The sequence below is a fragment of the Equus quagga genome, chromosome 7 (genome assembly GCF_021613505.1).
Source record: "Equus quagga isolate Etosha38 chromosome 7, UCLA_HA_Equagga_1.0, whole genome shotgun sequence".
Taxonomy (NCBI): domain Eukaryota; kingdom Metazoa; phylum Chordata; class Mammalia; order Perissodactyla; family Equidae; genus Equus; species Equus quagga.
In genome coordinates, this window is record NC_060273.1 from 10,425,592 (window position 1) to 10,447,793 (window position 22,202).

Sequence of the window (22,202 nt, forward strand, 5' to 3'; positions counted from 1 at the left end):
TGGACTAAAATGGAGCAAGAGTGGGGCAGCAGGAGCAACTCAGAGCTGTTGCTACGACCCTGATGAGAGTCAAGGGTAGCCTAAAGAGGTGGGTGGGCTGGAGAGACACTAAGGAGGTAGAATTAGAGGCACGTGAAATATCCGAGGCTTCATGGGCAAGGAGGCCCTACTGGAGACAGATCCATCAGGGTTCCACCGCCTGATGCCATGAGGAGTGGAATAAGCAAACTGCCTCCCCTCTTCTGTCTCCTGCTTAGCAAGCAACCTCCCGATCATAATCTGGCTTCCCACGGTGCTCTGCCGACGGGAGAGACTGCGCTGCTGGGGCTGAGGGGAGGACTTCAGTCTTGCCCTAAATCGGCCAATTGGCATTCTGGTGGTAGATTCCACTCTCTGTGAGCCGGAGCAAGGGGAGCCCACCTCCAAGACACGGAGCAGCTCTGGGTGTGCCAACAAATCCTTCCTGAGCTTGCAGGGCTGCAGGCCTGATGCGGGAGGTGGCTGGTGCATCCCAGATACAATGTCACCTTCTGGGGTTCCTGGTGGGTGGGCAGTAAGCTCCTCCCGAGGATGCCCTGTTAGAGCTGAGGGCATCTCTTTTTATAAATATCCATAGGTCTAATATCTGGGAGTGCTTGTGGGCTGCGTGTGCTCCATCCTATGATGGGAGATGCAGAACCACGTGCCACTCAAGAATGGGGTTGACAAGAACAGGGAACAAAGAGCAGCCATGGGGATGGCATTTGCATCATTTAACATTTGATATGAAAAGAATCATTTCGGTGGCATTAAATGTTCTCTCTGGCATTATTCTCTGTTAGAAAACAGTCTCCATGGCGGTGCTGATGCCATCTTGACACTTCACTTCCTTGTCATCAAAACGGTTTTCTGCACCAACTCAAGCATGGCAGAAAATTTCAAAGGCCTTAATAGAAGTTTTCCAACCACATCTCCATGGAGCAGTTGGAAAATGTCTCCAATTATGCAAGCTTTTTGTAAAATGTCTCAAAAACACAGAAGGGCCTATTGTACTTTTCACAAGTAAATGTGAACACATTTAATGCTCAAAGATGAAAAGAAGAGTGTTGGGATTTTTTTTTTAAATGAATGCTTGCTACTGGATCAGGCCACCCCCCTCTCCCTATCCCCTAACAAATAAATGAATATATTTAAATTTTAGAAGAGTGTGATGAAGTACACTCTGGAAAGATCTGGAGGGAGGCATTAGGACCAAAAAAAGAGACACAACAGTTGTCAAAATTGGAATCCTGTCAAGGCACTGGTAACTCAGGGAACTGGCTGAGAACATACCGTTTTTTCAAGAAAGGAATACTGCAGGTGCTACCAGGAGGAGAAACGAGGTGTGTGGGCTAGTGCCGCACAGAGCGCCGTCGGAAGCTGAGAACTCTACAAATGGAGTATCTTCATTTTGTGTGTGCGCGTGCATATGTCATATGTACGATTAGTTAAAATCTTACAGCAGGTGAAGATCAGACTACATTTCTCTCTCCTGATTCTGGAAGAGAATTTAGTCCTCGCTAAAGGAAAACTGACGAGGCCCCAGGACCTGCCCATCACAGCCACACCCCAGGATTTCCAGGTTACATCTAACACAGGTGTGAAGCTTGGCTTTTAAAGATTATCTGCTCTCGGGCAAGTCCCTCCTTCTCTGAGTAATGAGAAAAGACACCCCTGGCACCTTCCCTTCTCCCGAGCACATGCAGCCACACTGAGAGCCCGCCCCACCCCCAATAACCTGCTACCTGCAGGGCTCCCCATCCTCAGCTATGAGCAGCTACCACAACTTTAGTACTCGGTAGCCTAGGGGCTGCTTTAATGACTTACAGGTGTCGTCTCATTTAATCCTCACAACCATCCTATACAAGAGCTACTTCAGCTAATCCTTCTCTACAGATGAGGAAACTGAGGCTTGGAAGGGCTAGGCAGCTTGGCCAAGGCCACACAGCCAGTGAGTGGCAGAGCTGGGATCAGAACCCAGGCTGTCCAAAGCCCCATTGTCTCTCCCCTTTGCCAGGCTGAAAAGGGGCAGAAGGATCTAGAAACCTCCTCTCCAGACCACCCTTCCACCCAGACACCCGGGGTCACGGGTCACTACCTGCTTTGGAGAGCTTGTCTACCATCTCCTTCCGAACAGGCTTGCTGAGGTTGAAGTAGTCGTCATCCTCATCGATGCTTTCAAGGAACAGTGGGATGTGCTGGAAGACGATGGCGTGCTGGCACTTCCGCTGCCCTGCGATGCTCAGCTGCTGGTCCAGCCACTGGTCCTGGGCCTGCTTCAAGGCAGGGCACCTGGAGGCATCGTACAAGAACTGGGAGTTGAGGACAAGGAACAGGACGCCCCCGACCCAGAAGCTGAAATAGTCATCTCCCCAAGTCTGCTGGAACTCCTCGATGGTCTCTGGGGTGGGCACGTTGCCCACATCATGGTTGCCACTGACGAAGACCAGTGGGATCTCACTGTCCACATCCCTGAGCACCCGCTGCAGGTCCTCCGTCTGCTCCTTCCGCCAGGGCATCCCTGGAAAAGCAAGGGTCATGTCCTCAAATGGCCAAGACTGTTTATGCATTTACCAACACACAATAAGAAAGAATAATCTAGAAATCCACTCACCCAGGCCAATGGAAACTGCAAAAAGTAGTCATATGTTAAAAGCAAATCAACAAGTGAGGTGGGAACCTCTGAGTTGAACTGTCTTTCCCTCAGGATGCCTTGGAAATTAATGTCTAAGTGGACATGTGACCCAACACTGCTGACTGAGTAATGGTGTAGAGTCATTCTAATACTAAATATTAATGAAGCTTAATTCTATCTTTTATTTAGATGAAAAATAAATATAAACAGTTGTAACTTTTCTGCCCTATCTCAGTGGGTCATCATGAGCATCCCTGTGGTGTGTGGACCTAGCTTTGTACGCTAGCCCCAAACTGATGGCTACTGAAGGTTTTCTTACCATACACATGGCCATGCAGACTGCGCGAATACCCTTACAGAAAAATTTTTAGAACCCACATGGCCAAATCAATTGGCACGTGCATCTTGCCAAATCCCCACCATATGGGGGAAGAGGCATTTTATATTCCACTAGTGTGTAAGAGAACCAGGCACCAATGTCTTAACATTAAGTGCGTTCCCCCTGGCACAAGGGATTTACTAGGAAGATGATTATTTGGACAAAGAGCTGTCAAGTATGCGGGGACTCTCTTCCTTCAGATTCCTGGCTTCCATACTCTCTGTAATAATGTACTAAAACATAAATCGGGGGCTGGCCCCATGGCCCAGTGGTTGGGTTCACGCGCTCTGCTCTGGCCCAGGGTTTTGCCAGTTTGGATCCTGGCTGCGGACATGGCACCGCTCATCAGGCCATGCTGAGGCGGTGTCCCACATAGCACAACCAGAGACACTCACAACTAGAATATACAACTATGTACTGGGGGACTTTGGGGAGAAGAGGAAGGGGGAAAAAAAGATTGGCAACAGATGTTAGCTCAGGTGCCAATCTTTAACAGTAATTAATAATAGATTTTGAAATGACCAATTCACTTCCAGATCTGTTTTTTTGAGCCCCTCTATGCTAATTTATTCATCAAATGTTTACTGAAGCAGTAACTATGTGTAAGGCACTGATTTAGTTACTGCAGCGAACTATGAGCCAGAGACACGGATCCTTCCCTCCAAACTTGGGAGTCAGATAATTTGCCAAGGAAATTATAGATGCACACCCATCTGTATCAGATGTTCTTAAGCGTTACTGAGAAAAGCAAAGCAGGGAAGGGACATAATTCCTGCACCATGTCCGTCCTGAGGAATATGCTCAGCTTCATGCAAAGACAGCCTAAGAAAAAGAGCAGCCAACTTCCCCCGGGAAAAGGAAAACTCACCTGAAAAAGCTTTCCATAAGCAGATGACAATTCTACCCGACATTCCATTTCCATCATGAATTAAAAAGAAAGCAAAGAAGTCTTTACAAGGCAATTACAGCTAAGAAAGAAGACCACGAAGCAGAAATAAAGGAATTCGGTCTAGATGGTCATTAAAAATAGGCAGATGTGAAATAGGAACTGTTAGAACTAAGGAAAGAAATAGAAGGAAAAGACAAAACCATTTCAGAAATTACGACTACAAATTAGCAGGAGCGAGATTTCCTTTATAGCCAAGTATACGCCAGTTTTTCTAAATATCCCATGTGAGCTTGTAAAGAATGTGTGTTCTCTGATTGTTGAATATGGAGTTCCTCATATTTCCACTCAATCAAGCCTGTTAACGGTATGATTCAATCTCCTATGTCATTATTCTTTGCTTTTGGCCTACTGATCTCTATCAGTTTCTGAAAGACTTGGTTAAGTTGCCATTGTAACTGTGGATCAATCCATTTCTCCTTGTAATTCTGCCAAGTTTCATGTTCACTTCAACTACATTGTCAGATGCATAAGAGTTCAGAATTTCCATATCTCACTGAAATATTTTATATTTAATCCTAGTAAAATAAAAATAGAAAGAGAGAACTCTATAATGATGCTATGGAAAGATCTTTAATATATATTAAGAAGGTAAGAGGTGGAGGAGTAAAAAATCACATATGAATTAAAAAAGGGCTTATACAGATTCATATAGTTATGGATAAACTTCTCTAAAGATATAAAGAAAACATTAACTCTGGTTAAATCTGGGAAGCAGGAGTAGGAAGTGAAGGAAACTTTCATATTTGGTTCAAAACCCTTTAAAACTACTTTTTAAAAGTTCCTTCCTTCCTTTCTTCCTCCCTTTTCCCAAGCTTATCTGTTACTTTCATTTCAAAAAAAAAAAGAATTAAAGTTTTAAAAAAAGTGCCTTTAGCCCCAGCATCCTACAGTTTAAAGAAGAGTCAGGGGAAGGCAGTCAGGCAGCTGCATTTCCAGCTGATCGCAATCTCTGGGATGCACGGAATTTGCTTGGGAAAGGCTGGCACCCCAACAGGAGCTCAGGTGAGGAGAGAAGCAGGGCCCGCCTGGCACTAGGGACAGGAGCCTCTGCCTTGCGGTTCGAGGAGTGTGCTGACAGGCAGCATCTGCCCCTCGCTGGGCTGGGCTGGCTCTGGGGCTCTTGTTTCTTTAGCTGATCCCGGACTGTGGGCATCTGTGTTGACTTACATAATCCCCTCCAAGACCCCGCTGGCCGATTCTTTTCCCTGTAAATAGACTGCGCGTTTAGGACGAATCCTTTATGGCCCTGAACACAATAAACCTTCTCAAAGGCACTCTGTGAACCAGGCTAATTCATCACTACTTCCCTTACCCAGTTTTCTAAAAGACCCCAAAGCCACCCCCAGGGTTCCCTTCTTCCCATTCATGCTGACTTAGGGATTTTCTGATAGTCAGTAACGGCCAGTTTGACCCAGCACTTACTAGGGGCCAGGCAGCGTTCTGAGCGCTGCCACGTCTTAACTCAGTTTGACAACCAGTCGGGGATTTGAACTTGGTGTTCCAACCAGAGTGCTGCCTCTCCTTACAATGTCGTGGTCAAAAACTAGGGTCCTAGCTTCCGGGGTGACTCCTCTCAACCACGCTGATCCACAGGACGAGGACTTTATAAGACACTGGGGTGCAGTGTATTTTCAAAGGGCATTTCATCACAAGCCTCACATACTGAGGCAGACCCAGGGGATGTTCGAGCAGCTGATGACCACACACAGACAAGTTAAAAATGAGCCCCTCCAAAGAAAGGTTCACTCAAAACTTGCAAAGGAGACTCTGTCTACAAAGCGATCTACAGTGAAGAGCTGTGAACCACACGGAGCAATGACATGTTTGTTTCCAAGCTTCAGAGGGATGCTACTTGTGGGGAAATCACCAATATCTTCTAATAACCTGTTAAAAAACACGAAGCCCATCTTCCCTGGATCCCCTCAATCAAAGATGAGCCTTTCTCATGCAGCTTTTCCAGAATTTTCTATTCTCCTCATGTGGAGGCATGGTGTGGATGTGGGGTCCATGACACCCAGGCCTTGGTCCTTGGCTCTTGTCCCTTATAAGCCGTGTGGCCTGGGCCGAGTCATTGGGTTCCTCTGAGCCTTGGTCTCATCATGTGTGAAATGTGGATGATAATCCCCAGACCTCAGAGGGCGGCTGTGAGTACTTATACCAAGATAATGATTCCCAGAGTTTGGTACAAGTAAGTCTGCAAAAAAGTTAGCTGTCTTCCCTCTACCCCTATGCTCGAATGTAACCAATTCTTCCTTTTCTATCAGTGACCCACAGTATGCACATTGCAATCAATAAATCATTTCCCAAGGAATGAGAACATTCCCCAGGGATATAAATAATTTTTAGGTGAGAATTTAGAAGAGAAGGAGTAAATTCTGCAAAAAGCCAAGTTTAATAAAAACATGCGCATTATGTTCAACAAGCTCTCATTTGTGTATATCAAAATTTCTTTAGGGTCAGAATGTCAACAACACCTTAGCGTTAACATAGCTCATAGCACATCTTAGCACAGCTTCCTAAAAGTCATAATACTGAAGCAAATACTCAAATACTCAAAGCCCAAAGCCAAACCTCACTAGCATCAGGAATAGAAACAATGGAAACCTAGCCAAGGGTGGAGCTTCCAAGAACTTCTTATGTATCAAGCCGGGCTTTGTGCTTCACAGGAAGGGAGGCAGGAAGGGAGGGAACAGACCCTGGCTAAGGAAGAAAAATTACAAGACAAGACTCAAAGGAGGGAAAGAGAAGGATTGATCTGGGTGGGTCTTCAAGGCAGATGAAGGGCATCTGCTGAGGATGGGTACCAAGAGAACAGGGACCCCGATGTCAGCACACGCAGGCCGCCTACTGAGGAGAGCTCTGGACGGGACGCACAGGAGTAGAGGAAGCTGTGATGTGTTTAAAGAATTTTTTAAAAAAAATTTTAATTGCAATAAGTTAAAATAAAACCAGGAAGTAAAACACTTTATAAGGATAATTACAAAGTACTTACTTCTATCATTCATGGACTTTGAATTTTTAACATGATGTGATACCATGAAATGTGTAACTTATTACTGTCAATATTCATTAAGGCAGAGATTATTATCTTGTTGCTCTCAGAATAGCCTTAAAATACATTAATAAAATCTCCTAGCAAACTTGGAAGAGAAATAAACATCTTTGACCTGACAAAGGCCATCTACAAAAGGCCTATAGCTAACATCACACTTAATGGTGAAAGACTGCATGCTTTCCCTCTAGGACTGGGAACAGGCAAGGATGTTTTCTCTACTACTTCTCTTCAACGTCACACTGGAAGTCCTGGCCAGTGCAATAAAGCAAGAAAAAAGAAATAAAAAGCATATAGATTGGAAAAGAAGAAATAAAACTGCCTATTCTCAGAAGACATGACTTTGTCCACAGAAAACCCTAAAGAATCTATAAAGGAAAAAGGCTTCTAGAACTAATAAGGGGACTGGTTTGATTGCTGGATGCAAGGTCAATATATAAAAATCAATTGTATTTCTATATACTACCAGTGAAGAACTGGAGATATAAATAGAAGGACTTGAGAGATATTTAGGAGGCAGAACAATAGGAATCCTTGTTGTATTGGTTACAAGAAGGAAAAGCACTCAAAAATAATTCCCAGACATCTGAGCAAATGGGAGGTTAGTAATGTCATTCATTGACATGGAAAAGAATGGGGAAGAAATAGATTAGAGGTAAAAATCAAAAGCTCTTTTTCAATATAAAATTTGATGTATTGGTACAGTCAACAAAAGAAAAAATAGACAAATTAAAAACTTTTGTCCATCAAAAGACATTACCAACAGAGTAAAAAGGCAATCCACAGAACAGGAGAAAATATTTGCAGATCATATATCAGATATGGCATTAATACCTAGAATATAGAGAGAACTCCTAAGATTCAACACCAACAAACAGCCTGATACAAAAGTGGTCAGAGGACTTGAAATGACATTTCTCCAAAGAGGATATACAAATGGCCAATAAACCCATGAAGAGACTCTCAACATCACTAGTCATCAGAGAAATGCAAATTAAAACCACAATGAGACACCACCTCACACTCATTAGAATGGCTACAATTTTAAAAAAAAGAAGCAGAAACTAATAGGTGTTGAGAAGGCTGTGGAGTAACTGGAAAACTCATGCACTGTTTGTGGACATATAAAATGGTACACCTGCTGCGGAAAACAGTATAATGGTTCCTCAAAAAATTAAAAATAGAATCACCATATGATCCAGCAATTTCACTTTGAGTATATACTCAAAAGAACTGAAAGCGGGGTCTTGAAGACATATCTGTATACCCATGTTCACAGCAGCATTATTCACAATAGCTAAAATGTGGAGGCAACTGAAGTGTCCATCAATGGATGAATGGATAAGCAAAATGTGGTATATACACACAATGGGATATTATTCCACTTTAAAAAGGAAGGAAATTCTAACATATGTTACAACATGTGGAATCTTGAGGACACTATGCTAAGGACAACTTGCCAGTCACAAAAAGACAAATATTATATGATTCTACTTATGTGTTGGGGTTGGCACTTCAAGTGGAAGCACAGGTGGGCTCTGATTCAGAGGACGTGAGATTGCCCTTTTGAGGGGTGTCCTTTGGGCACACTACCCACTGAGGCTCAGTTCTCTAGCCCTTAAAATGGAAACTGTCTCACCTCCTTGATGGAGATGCTGTAAGATCAATGAGATCATGCATTTAGGTGCCCAGTGGGCAACATGTGCTCAGCTTCTTTTCCCTTCACCCTAACCCTCTCCCACCCCACTCCGCCCAGGGAAAAGGCAGAGGAAGAGGGCAGCTAGACCGTAGGCCATCTCAGATCTCCCTGTATTCTCCTCATTCTCAGGGAGCTCGGCTCTCAGTGCTGCTGCTGCCCTGGGCTGTACTGGAAAAACAGCACAGACGTGCATGCTGACACCCCAGCACATGGGTAGGGAGAATATCCAGCTCACCTCTACCTGGCAATTTGCTTGTGATATTTGGAGGCCACAATCCACTGCAGAAAGATGGACAAACTGATGAAACTAAGCCACCAGTACTAAGGGTAAAACACACCAAAGACAAGAATTTCCGATGCCAGCCCTAAGAGGTCTCTGGAAACACAGTCAGTGGTGTCTGTTTTCACTGGAAGGTTGGAAACAGAACAATCAAATCAGGGCATCTCCTAAACAGTTAACATCATAAATTAAAACTCCTTTCAGGGGGCAATTAGGAAAGGTCAATTTAAAATTTAATAAACTCATTATATTGAGTGGCCTGGCAATTCTATTTATAGGAATTTATCCTACAGAAATATACACAAATGTGTAAAACATAGCTGTTCACTGTAGCATTGAGAAGATACGACAATCTGAAATGGCTTAAAGGTTAATCATCAGAGAAATGATGGTGTGTCTTTACTATGGAATAAAAAACAGGTAAGCATGTATAATATAAATATACATTTATGTATAAATATGTATTATAAATATACAATAAACAGGCAAGTAAATATTTACTGCTAAGGCTTGGGGAGCTGGGTTTTCTGGGGCAGGCTAAGTGAAAACAAGAAGTTATAAGAGCTACTATGTATAGTTCTGTTGAAAACAGACCAGCAAGTTAGTATATTCAGAGATAAAATTTCCAGAAAACTATGGACAAACTAGTAATAGTAATTATCTGTGGAGGAATGGAATGACAGAAAACATTTCAATTTCCTGCCAAGTTTGAATTTTTATAATGAGTATGAATTACTTTTATAATCAGGAAAACAAGACATTTAAGAAATCAAAAATGCACTAAAACTAGATCTTGTTAGGTAAATAAGGATACATATAATTTTAATAGGAACAGATATAAAACAAATGACAAGGCCAATGCATAAGTTAAGTTCTCCACTCTCAGAAAGAAAGAAAATGGAGAAAAGAAAAGATAGAACCAGAAAGGTGTTTTTAAAAAATTCTTTTATCATTTCATATAACTAGAATCATAAATATGTGGTCTTTTGTGAGTAACTTCAAGGTTCATCCATGTGGCAGCCTCTATCAGTACTCCACTCCTTTGTTCCTGAATGGTATTCTATTGTACAGATATAGCACATTTTCTTTATCCATTCATTGGGTGATGGGCATTCGGGTCGTGTCTACTTTTTGGCTATTATGAATAATGCTGCTATAAAGAGCCACGTACAAGGTTTTGTACGGATGCATGTTTTCATTTCTCCTGGGTATGTACCTAGCAGTGAAATTGCTGGGTCACATGGTAACTGTATGTTTAATTGTTTAAGGAACTGCCAGACTGTCTCCCAAAGCACCATGTTACATTCCTACCAGCAACATATGAGGGTCCCAACGTTTCCACATCCTTGACAATACCTGTCATTTTCCATCTTTTTGATTATAGCCATCCTAGTGGGCACACAGTGGTATCTCGCTGTGGTTTTCATTTGCATGTACGTAATGACTAAGGATGTTAAGCATCTCTTTAAGAGCTTATTGGCCATTTGCCTACTTTAGAGAAATGTTTTGCCCACTTTCAAATTAGGTTATTTGCTTTTCATTCCTGAGTTTTAAGAGCTCTTTATATATTATGGATACTAGTCCTTTATCAGACATATGATTTGCAAATATTCTCTCCCGTTCCCTGATTGGTCTTCTCACTTTCTTTGTAACATCCTTTGAAGCACAGAAGGTTTCAAGTTTGATAAAGTCCAACTCATCTACTTTCTCTTTTGTCACTTGTGCTTTCAGTATTAGATCTAAGAAACCAGTGTCTAATCCAAGGTCATCAAGATGTGTGCCTATGCTTTCTTCTAAGAGTTTTATACTTTTAGCTTTTATTTGGTCTTTGATACATTTTGAGATAAGTTTTGTATATGGTGTGAGGTAGGGGGCCAAATCCAGTCTTTTGCAAGTGGATATCCAGTGGTTCCTGCACCATTTGTTGTAAAGACTAGCCTTTCCCCATTGAATTGTCTTGGCAACCTTGTTAGAAATCAACTGACCATAAACGTGAGGGTTTATTCTGGACTCTCAATTCTATTCCATTGATCTATATGTCTATCCTTATGCCAGTACCATACCGTTTTGATTACTGTGGCTTTCTAGTAAGTTTAAAATCAGGAAGTGTGAGTCCTCCAATTTTGTTCTTCCTTTTCAAGGTTGTTCTGGCCGTTCTGGGTCCTCTGAACTTCCCTACAAATTTTAGGAACAGCCTGTGGTAAGTGGGAGTCAAGGAGAACTAAGACCACAGTTTACCACTCAAGAAGTTAATAGCCTTTTAGGAAAGCTTATTTGGGATTCTGTCACTGCAGACACACTCACAATCATGCTGGCTGTTCTGCAACTGGACTGTAACCCAGCAGGGGTGGCCCACGTCCTGAGACTGAAGGTGACGTGTACTTCTGAAAATAATGTCCTGACCACCTGTGTGCCTGCACTGCACAGGCAAGGGAGGCAGCGAGGATGTGGGAGCCCGCATGTGTTCCGAGAAGTATGTCATGTTAGGAGGACTGCGTCCTCAGGAAGATTCATCTGCCAAAGGAAGATGAGACGGCTTAGAGGGAGGTGAATGAGGGGATAGGGGCTGGCAGAGAGGCGATTTTACAGTTTTCAGCCAAGAGGTAATAAGGACTGGAACAGGGCTGTGATAAGAGGAATGGGAAGGAAGGAGACCATCTAAATACTTGCAAACTTTATCCTGTTTGAATAAGAAAACAGAGAAGAGAAAAATATGCACATGCTTTGTCATTGTCTGAATTGTTACTGTTGGCCAAAGTCCTCCATAAATTATTTTCCCCCCAAAGTGATCATCTCTCTGATATTTATCTTCTTTAGAGCCACCTTTGGTACTACTATAAGGTGTGCACATACATAATGATAGAATATTCAATAACAAAATGCTACTGGGCACTGGGTACATGCAAGACATTGCCCAAGGCTAATGCTGACAAGAGACAATGCAATGTTCATGGACAAAGAAGTTCCAGGAAATTATAAGCAGATTCACCTCTGATACTGGCAAGTCCCCTAAGAGAAATGAATGAGCACGATGCATTTCTGTTTAGAGCTTCTAGGGTGTCAGATGCATGAAAAGGTCTTATTTAGAATGATTGCCTCTTTTTACTTTAAGATTCCATTTTAAATCTGAACTTGGGCACCAGTGGCTATGCCCCTAAATCTCTGGTCCCATTTGAGATTTTAAATATACAACCTAATAAAAAGTTAATGGGAGTTTCACGTTAAACTCTAAATACAGTCACTGCTCTTTCAAAGCCAGAGGCGAAATCTAAAAAGCCCCAGTCACCACAGGGTTAAAAGAACAGAAATTATTTGTCTTCAGCTAGGCATTTAATCAACACATACCTGCTGTCCTACTGTGTGCCAGATCATGGCCACACCAGCATAAGTAAGATGTTATCTTTGTTCTCATGGAACTCAAAGTCCAGAGGGGGCCCAGACATGGAAACAGGCGATGACCACACGGCACTGCACGAGTTATGAAGTTATGTGATGGGAGCACTGAGCCCTGCAGAAGCACAAGGTGGGAATAACCAACCCAGTATTACTAGGAGGTGAGAGAGCTTTCCCAGAAGAAGCAACCCTCCAACCGAGCATCAAAAGGCTTAGGAAGAACTAGGGCCTGCTGAAGACAGAAAGGAGCTTTCCTAGGCAAAGGGAATGGCAGGGGAAGGCAGAGAGGTCAGAAAGAGAACCTGGTACCTTTTGGGAAGTGGGGCTGGAAGAGAGTATGTACCAGAGTAATGAAAAGAGCTTAGATTTGGGGAGTGTCTATTATGTACTATTACGAGTTTCTACGTTGAGATGCAAGACTATGATTTCAGGTTCAATCTCTTTTAAACAATTAGTCAGCTTGACCATGTTTTTCTTGATGTGTTTCCCATCCAACTGGCAACAATCAAAAAGTGTTGACAATACAGTTTGTTGGTGACAGCATGGGGAAATGGGTCCCCTCTTATAGTGTTGGCTGGAGTGTACATGATTTCCTTTATTCACATTTGAAAACCCACATACACTTTGACCCCAATTGTTGGAATTTTTCCAACAATACGTGCAAAAGCCTAATGTAGAAACAAGAATTTTTTGTTGCTGTCTGTTTGTAAGAGCATAGTAGGGCAGGGTTGGGAGTAGGATGAGGAGGGTGAGTGCAAAATTTAAGATGGCACTCACTCTCAGGTTTGTGCAAGTGCTGGCTCTGCATTTGTACAACCCTGAGAGCAAGTGCCTCCTTAAATTCTGCTCCCTAGATGCCTCCCTCACTTCACCTTACCCCTGGTCCTGTAGCATATCATCACAGACAACCTAATGAACACACAGAGGAGACCGGGTAAATAAATGATCATCTATCCATACGCTGAAACACTATGCAGCCACAGAAAGTGAGGTGGACTGTCTCTACGAAGGGAAAAAGCAAGATCAATATATTGTGCATCATTTGTTACCTTTTATGTAGAAAAGAGAAGAAATATACATGCACATGTGCATACGCTATCTCTGGAAGGACGTCTTAAAAACTGGTATTATGTGCTGCCTCTAGGGAGAGAAACTGGGCTAAGAGGGAACATTTTATACATTCTTTTGTAACTTCTGAACGTTGGTCAATATAAATAGATTCTCCATTAAAAACATAAACAAAATTATGAAAATAAAATCTAAGGAAGACATATGCAAATATGCTTAGAAATGTATCTGGGAAAGATACACAAGAAACTGATGGTTGTCCCTGGGAGGAAAACTGGCATGTGGGGTGGGGAGACGACTGACTTACCACCACCTGCCCATATACAGGATTTGACCTTTCCCCCATGTGCACATATTACCTGAAAAATTAAACACATGTAACTAACCACACGTGTGTTCATTACACATACATTACACTGTGTGCACACGCACGCACGTATGTGTTTATCAGACCACCACTAGACGTGGACAAAAGAGGATCCCAGTCAAGCCCAGACAAGAGCCCAGATGCCTTCACACAGCTCATTGTCTTCAGGGGATGAAGGTTTGCTGAGCACCTGGCATCATTTTTCTCCCCAGAGGATGGCACCCAAGAGAGACTGATCAGAGCAGTGCAGGACCGGGCCTTTCTCATTGTGGCTTTGCCTGCTGTGGAGAAGGGAGCCTCTGCCCTAAAAAACAAGAGTGTCAGATTCTCTTCCGTATTCTTCTCAGCAGTACCTGAAATCAGACACCCACTGTGGCTCGGCTTCAATGCCGTAAGCCTTCCTCAAAGCGGTGTTCCGCTTCTGTGTGCTCAGCACTCTCTCCCAGGGATCTCTGTTTCGCCTAAGGAAACTTCTTTTCTGTACCTTTGCTACTAACTTGCGTTTTCGATTTTATACACGTTCTGTGCAAAGCTTCATTCACAGCTCAACACGATTAAACAAAATGACATGTTGTTATTAGGATAAAAACGTCACGCCCAGTTTGTTCATTCTGCAGTGCAACTCTTTTGGGCGTGCTGGATTAAAAGTAAACATCAGAATGTGTCTGGGTGGCTCTCCACGGAATATTCTGTAATCTTTCAGCAGCAATGGCAAAACCCTTGGAAGGATATGATGAGCTCTTGGCCATGTAGCTTTTCTTAGGCTTTTAATGCACTACAATTTATTGTTTATTGAGAACCCAGGTGGGTTACTTCATTTCCAAGAACACAGGTGTCTGCATTACTGTCATTTTTTTTCCAGATTAGAGCTCCATCTTCTGAAGTGAAAATAACCACTGTCTTCACTTCAAGGATACCTCAGCCAGAAGCGCAGGCTGAGACCGCAGAAAATTAGTGCTTACCTGCCAAGCACCAAATATCACGATAATACACATTTCTTCTTCCCCTTTGGGGGTAAAGGAGAACGGAAGCTACCGTAAAGTACTGGACAAGAGAACCTGGTTACAGAAAAGACAGAACAAGAAACCAACAGCGGACCCATGTGTCTCCTCTCCCCTGTGACCACCATCCCAGCCAGCAACACGCAGTGACGGCAAAATCCCACCAGCAAACTCCATCAACACCACCCACCCGAGACCTTCAGAACATGTTCTCTCCTCTGTGGAGGCTGTCTAAACAACAGACACCTCGAACGGATTTCAACGGTGCTATGCATCTATTTACTATTTTAGTAAGAAGTTTTTCGTCTTGTTTTTTTCCTCAATAAAAAACAAGCAAACTCTTGTCTCTGTAGCAAACAGACAAGAAAGGATGTTGCTGAGTTAAAGACAGTAAGACCTCTCTATTCCCTGGTTCCTAGAGGAACAAGGACTCAGTTAAGAAGTGATGATGACACACTCACCCACTGTCAGGCAAATGTAAATTAAATAGCGGGACGAACTTAGTAAGCAGAGAAACAGTCAGGTGATGCAACGGGCTGTTAATGGAGCTTCTACTCAAGCAGGGGATCCAGAGTGGACTTCCCACTCAATACAGGTGGCAGTGACAAGAACAACAAAATCAATACGGCCTTCGAGGAGCAGTTACTTACAAACCAAATGATGTCTCCAGTGGAGGCCGGTGCTGGGAGGCAGGCAGATCAATCTGCGACGGGGAAGAACTTCCTGCCAGCAAGACTCCTGCCGGACTTTTCCAGATCCTTTCAGAGCTGCACAGTCCTCACGGCCTGTCCAGCTCTCAGGGGCTTCCTTCTTCCTGGAATTTCACACCGACGCTGCCTTCACCACGGCCCCGAGGCAGGGCTGTGCACTGAGGAGCAGTCTCCAGCAGCATTTTCCTTGCACAGTGAGGATGCTTGGTAGATACGTGCGGCTTTGGTCTAATGCGGGATCAGCTGAGTGCAGAAACTAACAAGAAGACATTGGGATATGCGCCAAGCACCCATCTCTCGTCCCTCTTTCCCTGATCTCAGTAGTGGGTTCTCAGCCGGGCAGCCTCAGAATCTTTCCTTGTCAGTCCAGGCTCTCCGACAAGAAGAGAAGGTTCAGCAGCTTATCCACCCAGCCGCAATCCAGCTACACACACACACTCCCCCCACATCTTTCCTCTGTCTTCTAAAGCCTCCTTCCCTAACAGAGCTGTGGCCAGTCTGTAGGCCACTGAAGGTGTGCCTTACGGTCTGCTGCAATCTGTGAAGCTGCCATGAGCAGCAGCATCCGCCTGCTATGGGCTGAATTGTTTTCCCCAAATTCATATTGAAACCTTAACCCCCAGCACCTCAGAATGTAACTGTATTTGAAGAGAGGTCTCTAATGAGGCAATTAGGTTAAAATGAGGTCTGAATTTTAGCTTAAAGTGGGCCCTAATCCATTATGACTGGTGTCCTTATAGGAAGAGGAGATCAGGACACAGACATGCACAGGGTGAGGACCACGTGAGGACACAGGGAGAAGACGAGCCAAGGAGAGAGGCCTCAGAAGAAACCAACCCTGCCGACAACTTGATCTCAGATTTCTAGCCTCCAAAATTGTGAGACAACACACTTGTGCTGTTTAAGTCACCCAGTCCATGGCATCCTGTTACTGCAGCCCGACGGGAAAGGAACGCACTGCCCATGAGCCAGCACAGGGGGACGCGGCCTGAGCAGCTGCGCTTTCCTCACCTACAGCCTCTGCCGCTCTGGGAGAAGGAATGTTTTCTGGAAAACTCTGCCTGCTACGGCGGGGATAGGAGATGGGCTGGCAGCATGCTTCGCTCCTCCTCGGTGCTTTTCTGCCCAGGCCCCCTCCTCTGCAAAGCACCCAGCCCCTGAGGAAAAGGCACCCCCATCCACGCAGCTGCCCGACCCAGAAATCCAGGCGTGCTGCCTGATCACTCCCTCCCCCTCAGTGCCCACGTCCAGCCCAAGACCACGTCTGGCAGGTTCCACCTCCCAAGCATTCCTCAAACCCATCCAAGCGCGTGTCGCCTCCCCTGCTGCCACTGCAGCCCAAGTCAAATGACACTTGCCAAAGATCGGATGGTATATGTTGACCCTCCCCCACTGACACCCCGGGCTCCCGCTGGGGCCTTCTTCCTGCCCAGAGATGGCTACAGGTGGGACAAGGATGGCAGTGAGGAGTCAAAGACACCTTTTTGACTCACCAAGTGGTGGCAACTGCACTGACCGACAAGATGGCAGGCACACTCAGTGCCTGAGACGCTGCCGAGCCCCCAGGCTCTGTACGTCCCGTCCATTTACCACCCAGGCCTTTCCCCAGGAGAGCCAACCATTTGTCCTCTACTTAAATTCCTCTTTACCCATCCCTCCTGCATCACTGACCCGGCAAGACCAAGTCTCACCCTCCTTGGTTACAGCCTATGCCCAGAGGATGGTGACAACCTCCCGATGGCTTCTGGCTTCCAGAGTGCCACTGTACAGTCAGTTCACACAGCACCGCCATGAGCTTTTGCAGCATGTCACCAGCCTGTCACACTGCTCACCTCTCCCAATCACAAACAGTTCAAAGACTAATCTTCATAGACTTCATAAACTTCAGAAACTTAATCTCATCTTCTTATACTTTATCCCATCTGACCCTCACATCACCCCTTGGATGGTGCGATGGATGGCCTTGTGGCATCTTAGGCAAGAGACACCTTCTGAAAACCCTGCCCAGTTTAAAACTTGCATATTTCAACACTACCCCTGAAACAGAATGGCGGTATTTGTTTTCCAGCTGAAGCATCCCTGCCATTTTGTAACAGCATAGAGTTCTGCATTTACCCATCACCAGCAACGCCAGCTCTAAAATAACGATTCTTGACAAATGTTTAGTTTGAAGGGATGTGTATTACTTCAAAGCTAAAGCATAAAGAGAGGGTTTGGGAGGGGGGTATCACACTGTTTTGGGTTCACATACATCAGTCCCATTGTTCATTACTGCCACTTACAGATGAGCAAAACACGGCTGACGGCAGTCACAGGGGAGGGCACGGGGAGGAGGGCTCGGAGCTGAGCGGCAGAGACCCAGGGCTCGGCCCCAGAGAACTGGCCTGGGGACTGGCTAGTTACCGGAGTTCCCAGGTGGGGAGACCTGGTGCTCTAATTCCACTCTGTGACCAAGCAGCTGCGTCTTACGGGGCATCAGTTATACACATGCCCCTCACTGTCTCTCATTAGTGAGTGTTTCCATCTGCCAGGGCACCGAGGCAAGCATTTCACACATATTTCACAGGGACAACAGTCCTGTCACCATGACGCCACCTCTTACTTAACTGCGTGCCGCCTTAACTTCCCCAGGTATAAAGCAGCAACAGTAAACTTGCTGGATCTACTTTCAATTAATGGGAAAAAACCAAAGAAACAACATAACGTGGATGGGGCGAGGTGGCCCAGACAGTGTGATGAATGAGACGGACCTGGTCCCTTTCCCCGCAAAGCTCACAAGGCTCATGCTGGAGCTGTCAGGAGGAAGGACACTTCCACCGGATGCGAAGGACCATTCTCGCAGCGCCCCTCAGGGAACCATCCACTAAGTGACAATAAAGAGCGAATAATCCCCAGTCTTCTGACAATAAACTACTTGACCCCTGGGTTTACAGCAAGTACATCCAGATGTGTATTGAATAGAGGAGAGTTCTGGACACTGTTGAATGTATCCAGTTTAATCCTTCAGACCTGCACTCCCGATAGTGGTGACAGGGAAGATGCAGCAGCAAATCCACTGACCAATTGTCAAGTCTGCCAAGGGTACCAGGAGGTCATTGGAGTTGTCGGGGAGATACTGGATATCAAAGCCACCTTTACTTAAGCGCTCCACTCTGATGAAGTAACGTCAATTCCTCAAACAAAGATGAGGCTCTACAGTTTCTGAATTCATCATAATTCTGCACTTAAGAACATTATAATACAGATTTATTAACTTGCAAAGGTTTCTTGATTTGTAAATTACCCTCCTTGTAGCATCCAGCATTATTAAAAGAGGGAAAGACACTAGGATTATAAAAGTTTTTTAACCTCTCAGATGGTCTTCACTTTAGGAATTTCTTGTGGTTTTGCAAAAAGTGTGTTCATCACCTGGCTGCTTGGAAGGCAACTGGGATTTGTCACAGAAATAACATTGTAACTGGTGGTTCGGTCTCAGGCGAACTCACAGAAACCTCGTTAGTCCACCAGCCAGATGAACGGACTGATTCAACTACACGAGAGTTACAACCAAGCTTCTCTCCCCAGTCATACTCTTTACTCTCCCAGCAAAACACCTGAGATTTCTGTTATTGTTATCAGATTTTGTAACTTTTCTTCCTTTCAAAAATGTTCTTGCCAACTAGCATGGGAACCTAACCACTATTTATACCCATGTATAACAATAATCATAAGGGAATTTAATAGAAGAGAGAAATGTATGATGTAAAGTAATAAGTATATTAAATGCATCTGATTAGAGGGTCAGTAAAGACATAATTATGTGGCTATCTAAACTGAGAAATATTATTTGTTACATTAAGAGAAGTAAGATGTACTAAATTAGTGGTTTTAGGATAACATAGCTCTGATATATGAAGAAGCAGAGGATATAAGGATGAAGGGTCTGCAGGTTGATTATATTCTTGAGACCCCAAAGAAAGAGCGAGGTGAGCCAAGGTCACAGTTTGAGTTTGGCCAAGTGAAGCACAGAACTCTGTTGGGTTACTCAGAAGCTCACTCTGTAAGAAGAAATCATAAATATGATGTCAGCTGTCATCCATGGAGTTCTTACCACGTGCTAAGCACCTGCATTCCTGCATCCGGACAACCCTGTTACTGTGTTCTAACACACTACACGCCTGGCTGACCAGGGGGCCTGGGGCCCCTCCTGATGCTACTACTATTCTCATGAGTAAAACCACATCAAATGAAGTGAACTGTAACCAGAGCAGAAGAAAACCGGTCTTGCCGGTTCAGTGATGCAGGAGGGATGGGTAAAGAGGAATTTAAGGAAAGGACAAAGGGTCAGCTCTCCTGGGGAAGGGCCTGGGTGGTAAATGGATGAGTTGTCCAGAGGCTGGGAACTCAGGACCATCTCGGGCACTGAGCGTGCCTGTCACCTTGTCTGCTGGGGTGGTCACCACCACTGTGAGCAAAGAAGGCATCTGGGACTCCTTGTTGCCATCCCCACCCCGCCTGTCACCATCTCTGCACGGGAAGGAGGCCCAGAGGGAGTCCAGGGGATGGGTGGGGGTCAACATACACCATTGGTTCTCTGGGGAAACATTATCTGACTTGCAATTCAAGGCTCGAGGATTTTCACTGTGCCTCCTAGTCCTAACGTACCCAAACCAAAATGGTGAGGAAGTTCCAGGGGCGAGGGGAACACCCAGGACACGTGCTTGGGATAATACAGAGTTAAATGTTGGGATATTACAAGGTTAAATGTTGAGGTATTCAGATTGGCCTAGACTCGAACATAATCTGACCAACTTGAAAATCCTAACTATAATGGTATACTCAGGGTTTTGCAAACTCAGGAAAAATATTTAAGGGAAAGAATCCCACAAACTGCACTTCAGTCTGTGTTCTTTATTAATCTTTCTATCTGATAAAGACGTGGAATCAGAGTTATCTTGTCACTCTGATGGCAATGCAGAACGCGGAAAACAATGCCTGAAAACAATTCTCAGCTGTGAAAGGCTGAGAGCAATAAAACCTTGATTTTATAAAACCATTAAGCAGAAATGACTCAGAGAAAACAGGGGGTAATTATATTTGGTGAGACTGACAGCTAAAAGCCATCCTGAAATCCTAATAGAGGCTTCCAGTCAAAGATGGTGGATTGAAAGCACACACTTAGCTCTGCTCTGTCCACAAACCCTACCGCAAAGACAGTAAATTCTCAAGAACAATGATAAATAGGAGAGGAGAAAACAGCCAGAGAAACTGGGAAACCATAAAGCAGATGGACAAGTGGTAATGGGCCTGGCCGACTTAGAAAGCTAAATATTCGGCTGGCAGTGGAAAAGTCAAGAAGCAATTGGCTTGGTACCACACTTGGGAAAACTCTCAGGCAGTATTTACCGAAGTTACACCCATATCTTCACAATGACCCAACAACTCCACTCCCAGGAATACGCCCAGAGAAACGAGGTCACAGGTCTATTAAAAGACGTGAAGACTGTTTATCGCAGCTCTATTCACAGTAGCCCCAAAAGAGAAATGACCCAGATCTCCATCAATAGTGGGATGAGTAAATAAGTTGTGATACAAACATTAGATGGATACTACACAGCAGTAACAGAGAACTAACTGCTGCTACGTGCAAGGACATGGATGAATCTCAGACGTTACGGAGCCAGAAAGCCAGAAAGAAAATGAGCCAGAAGAGCACACACTACATGACTGCATTTTTATGAGGTTCAAGAACAGGCACACTCAACTGGTAGCGATAGAAAGGTTACTGAGAGAGAAGAGGCAAGAGGGAGCCTTCCGGCACGCGGCAAATGCTCTACATCTGGCTTTGAGTGGCGGGTAAGGGTGGCTTCTCATGTTCAAGCTCTTCACTTCAGATCAACTGCATTTCACTTTATTTACGTCAAACCTCAATTTAAAAAAAAGTAAAGAAAACCAATGAAAAAAAAATCTGCTTTAGATTACAAATATCCCAAAGGCCCGGGAATTTGTGGGGACAGGTATCCTTGGAAATGGGAGTAAAAGAGAGCTAAAAGGGAAAGATGGCTTGACCTTCCATGAAGCCAGACCGCTGCCTTTCACACGCTGGCAGAGCGGGCTTCAGATTTGTAAAGAGTAAACGGGGATTCTGAGAGCCAGCAGGTACAGCTCGGGGCGTAGTGAAGACAGGCGGATGAAGGTGAAGGGTTTTACCCGGATTCTGAGAACAGACTTCTCCCTCCATCCGCCCTCAGCAGAAGAGCAGCCAGGGGAGGCCCCCAGCAGGAGGAGGGAAGAGTCTACTCTGGGGCGTCTGAGAACCTAAAGGAAAAGACCTGAGGGCCCTGATACTGGAGAAGGGGGAACCCTCTCCAGCCTACGGTGAAGACCACGGGACACAAGTTTCCCACATGCAAAGGGTCCAACCAGCTTTCCAGTGCTGCACTGTTGGTGTGTGTGTGTGTCTGTCTGTCTGTCTGTCTGCGTGTCCTGCACTCTTAAACTGGAGCAGGCGGCCACGGATCATTAGACACCTGAGGAAGTGTCCAACACAAAAGACACACCAAAACAATCAAAATGGGAGGAAACAGAGACGATCTGGAGAAGAAAAAAACTATCATGAATATTCTCAGAGAGGGAAAAGAAGATATTGCATCCATCGAACAATTACAGGAT

The 22,202-nt window shown here is 44.6% G+C and overlaps 1 protein-coding gene across 2 annotated transcripts in view; it reads right to left on the reverse strand.

The window, feature by feature from the left end:
- Positions 1-22,202, reverse strand: part of CPPED1 (calcineurin like phosphoesterase domain containing 1) — a 155,166-nt gene that overhangs the window by 78,963 nt on the left and 54,001 nt on the right. For both annotated transcript variants that reach the window (XM_046667845.1, XM_046667844.1), the window contains exon 3: positions 2,117-2,539. In XM_046667845.1, the coding sequence (XP_046523801.1) occupies positions 2,117-2,539 (423 nt within the window). The remainder of the gene's footprint in view (positions 1-2,116; positions 2,540-22,202) is intronic.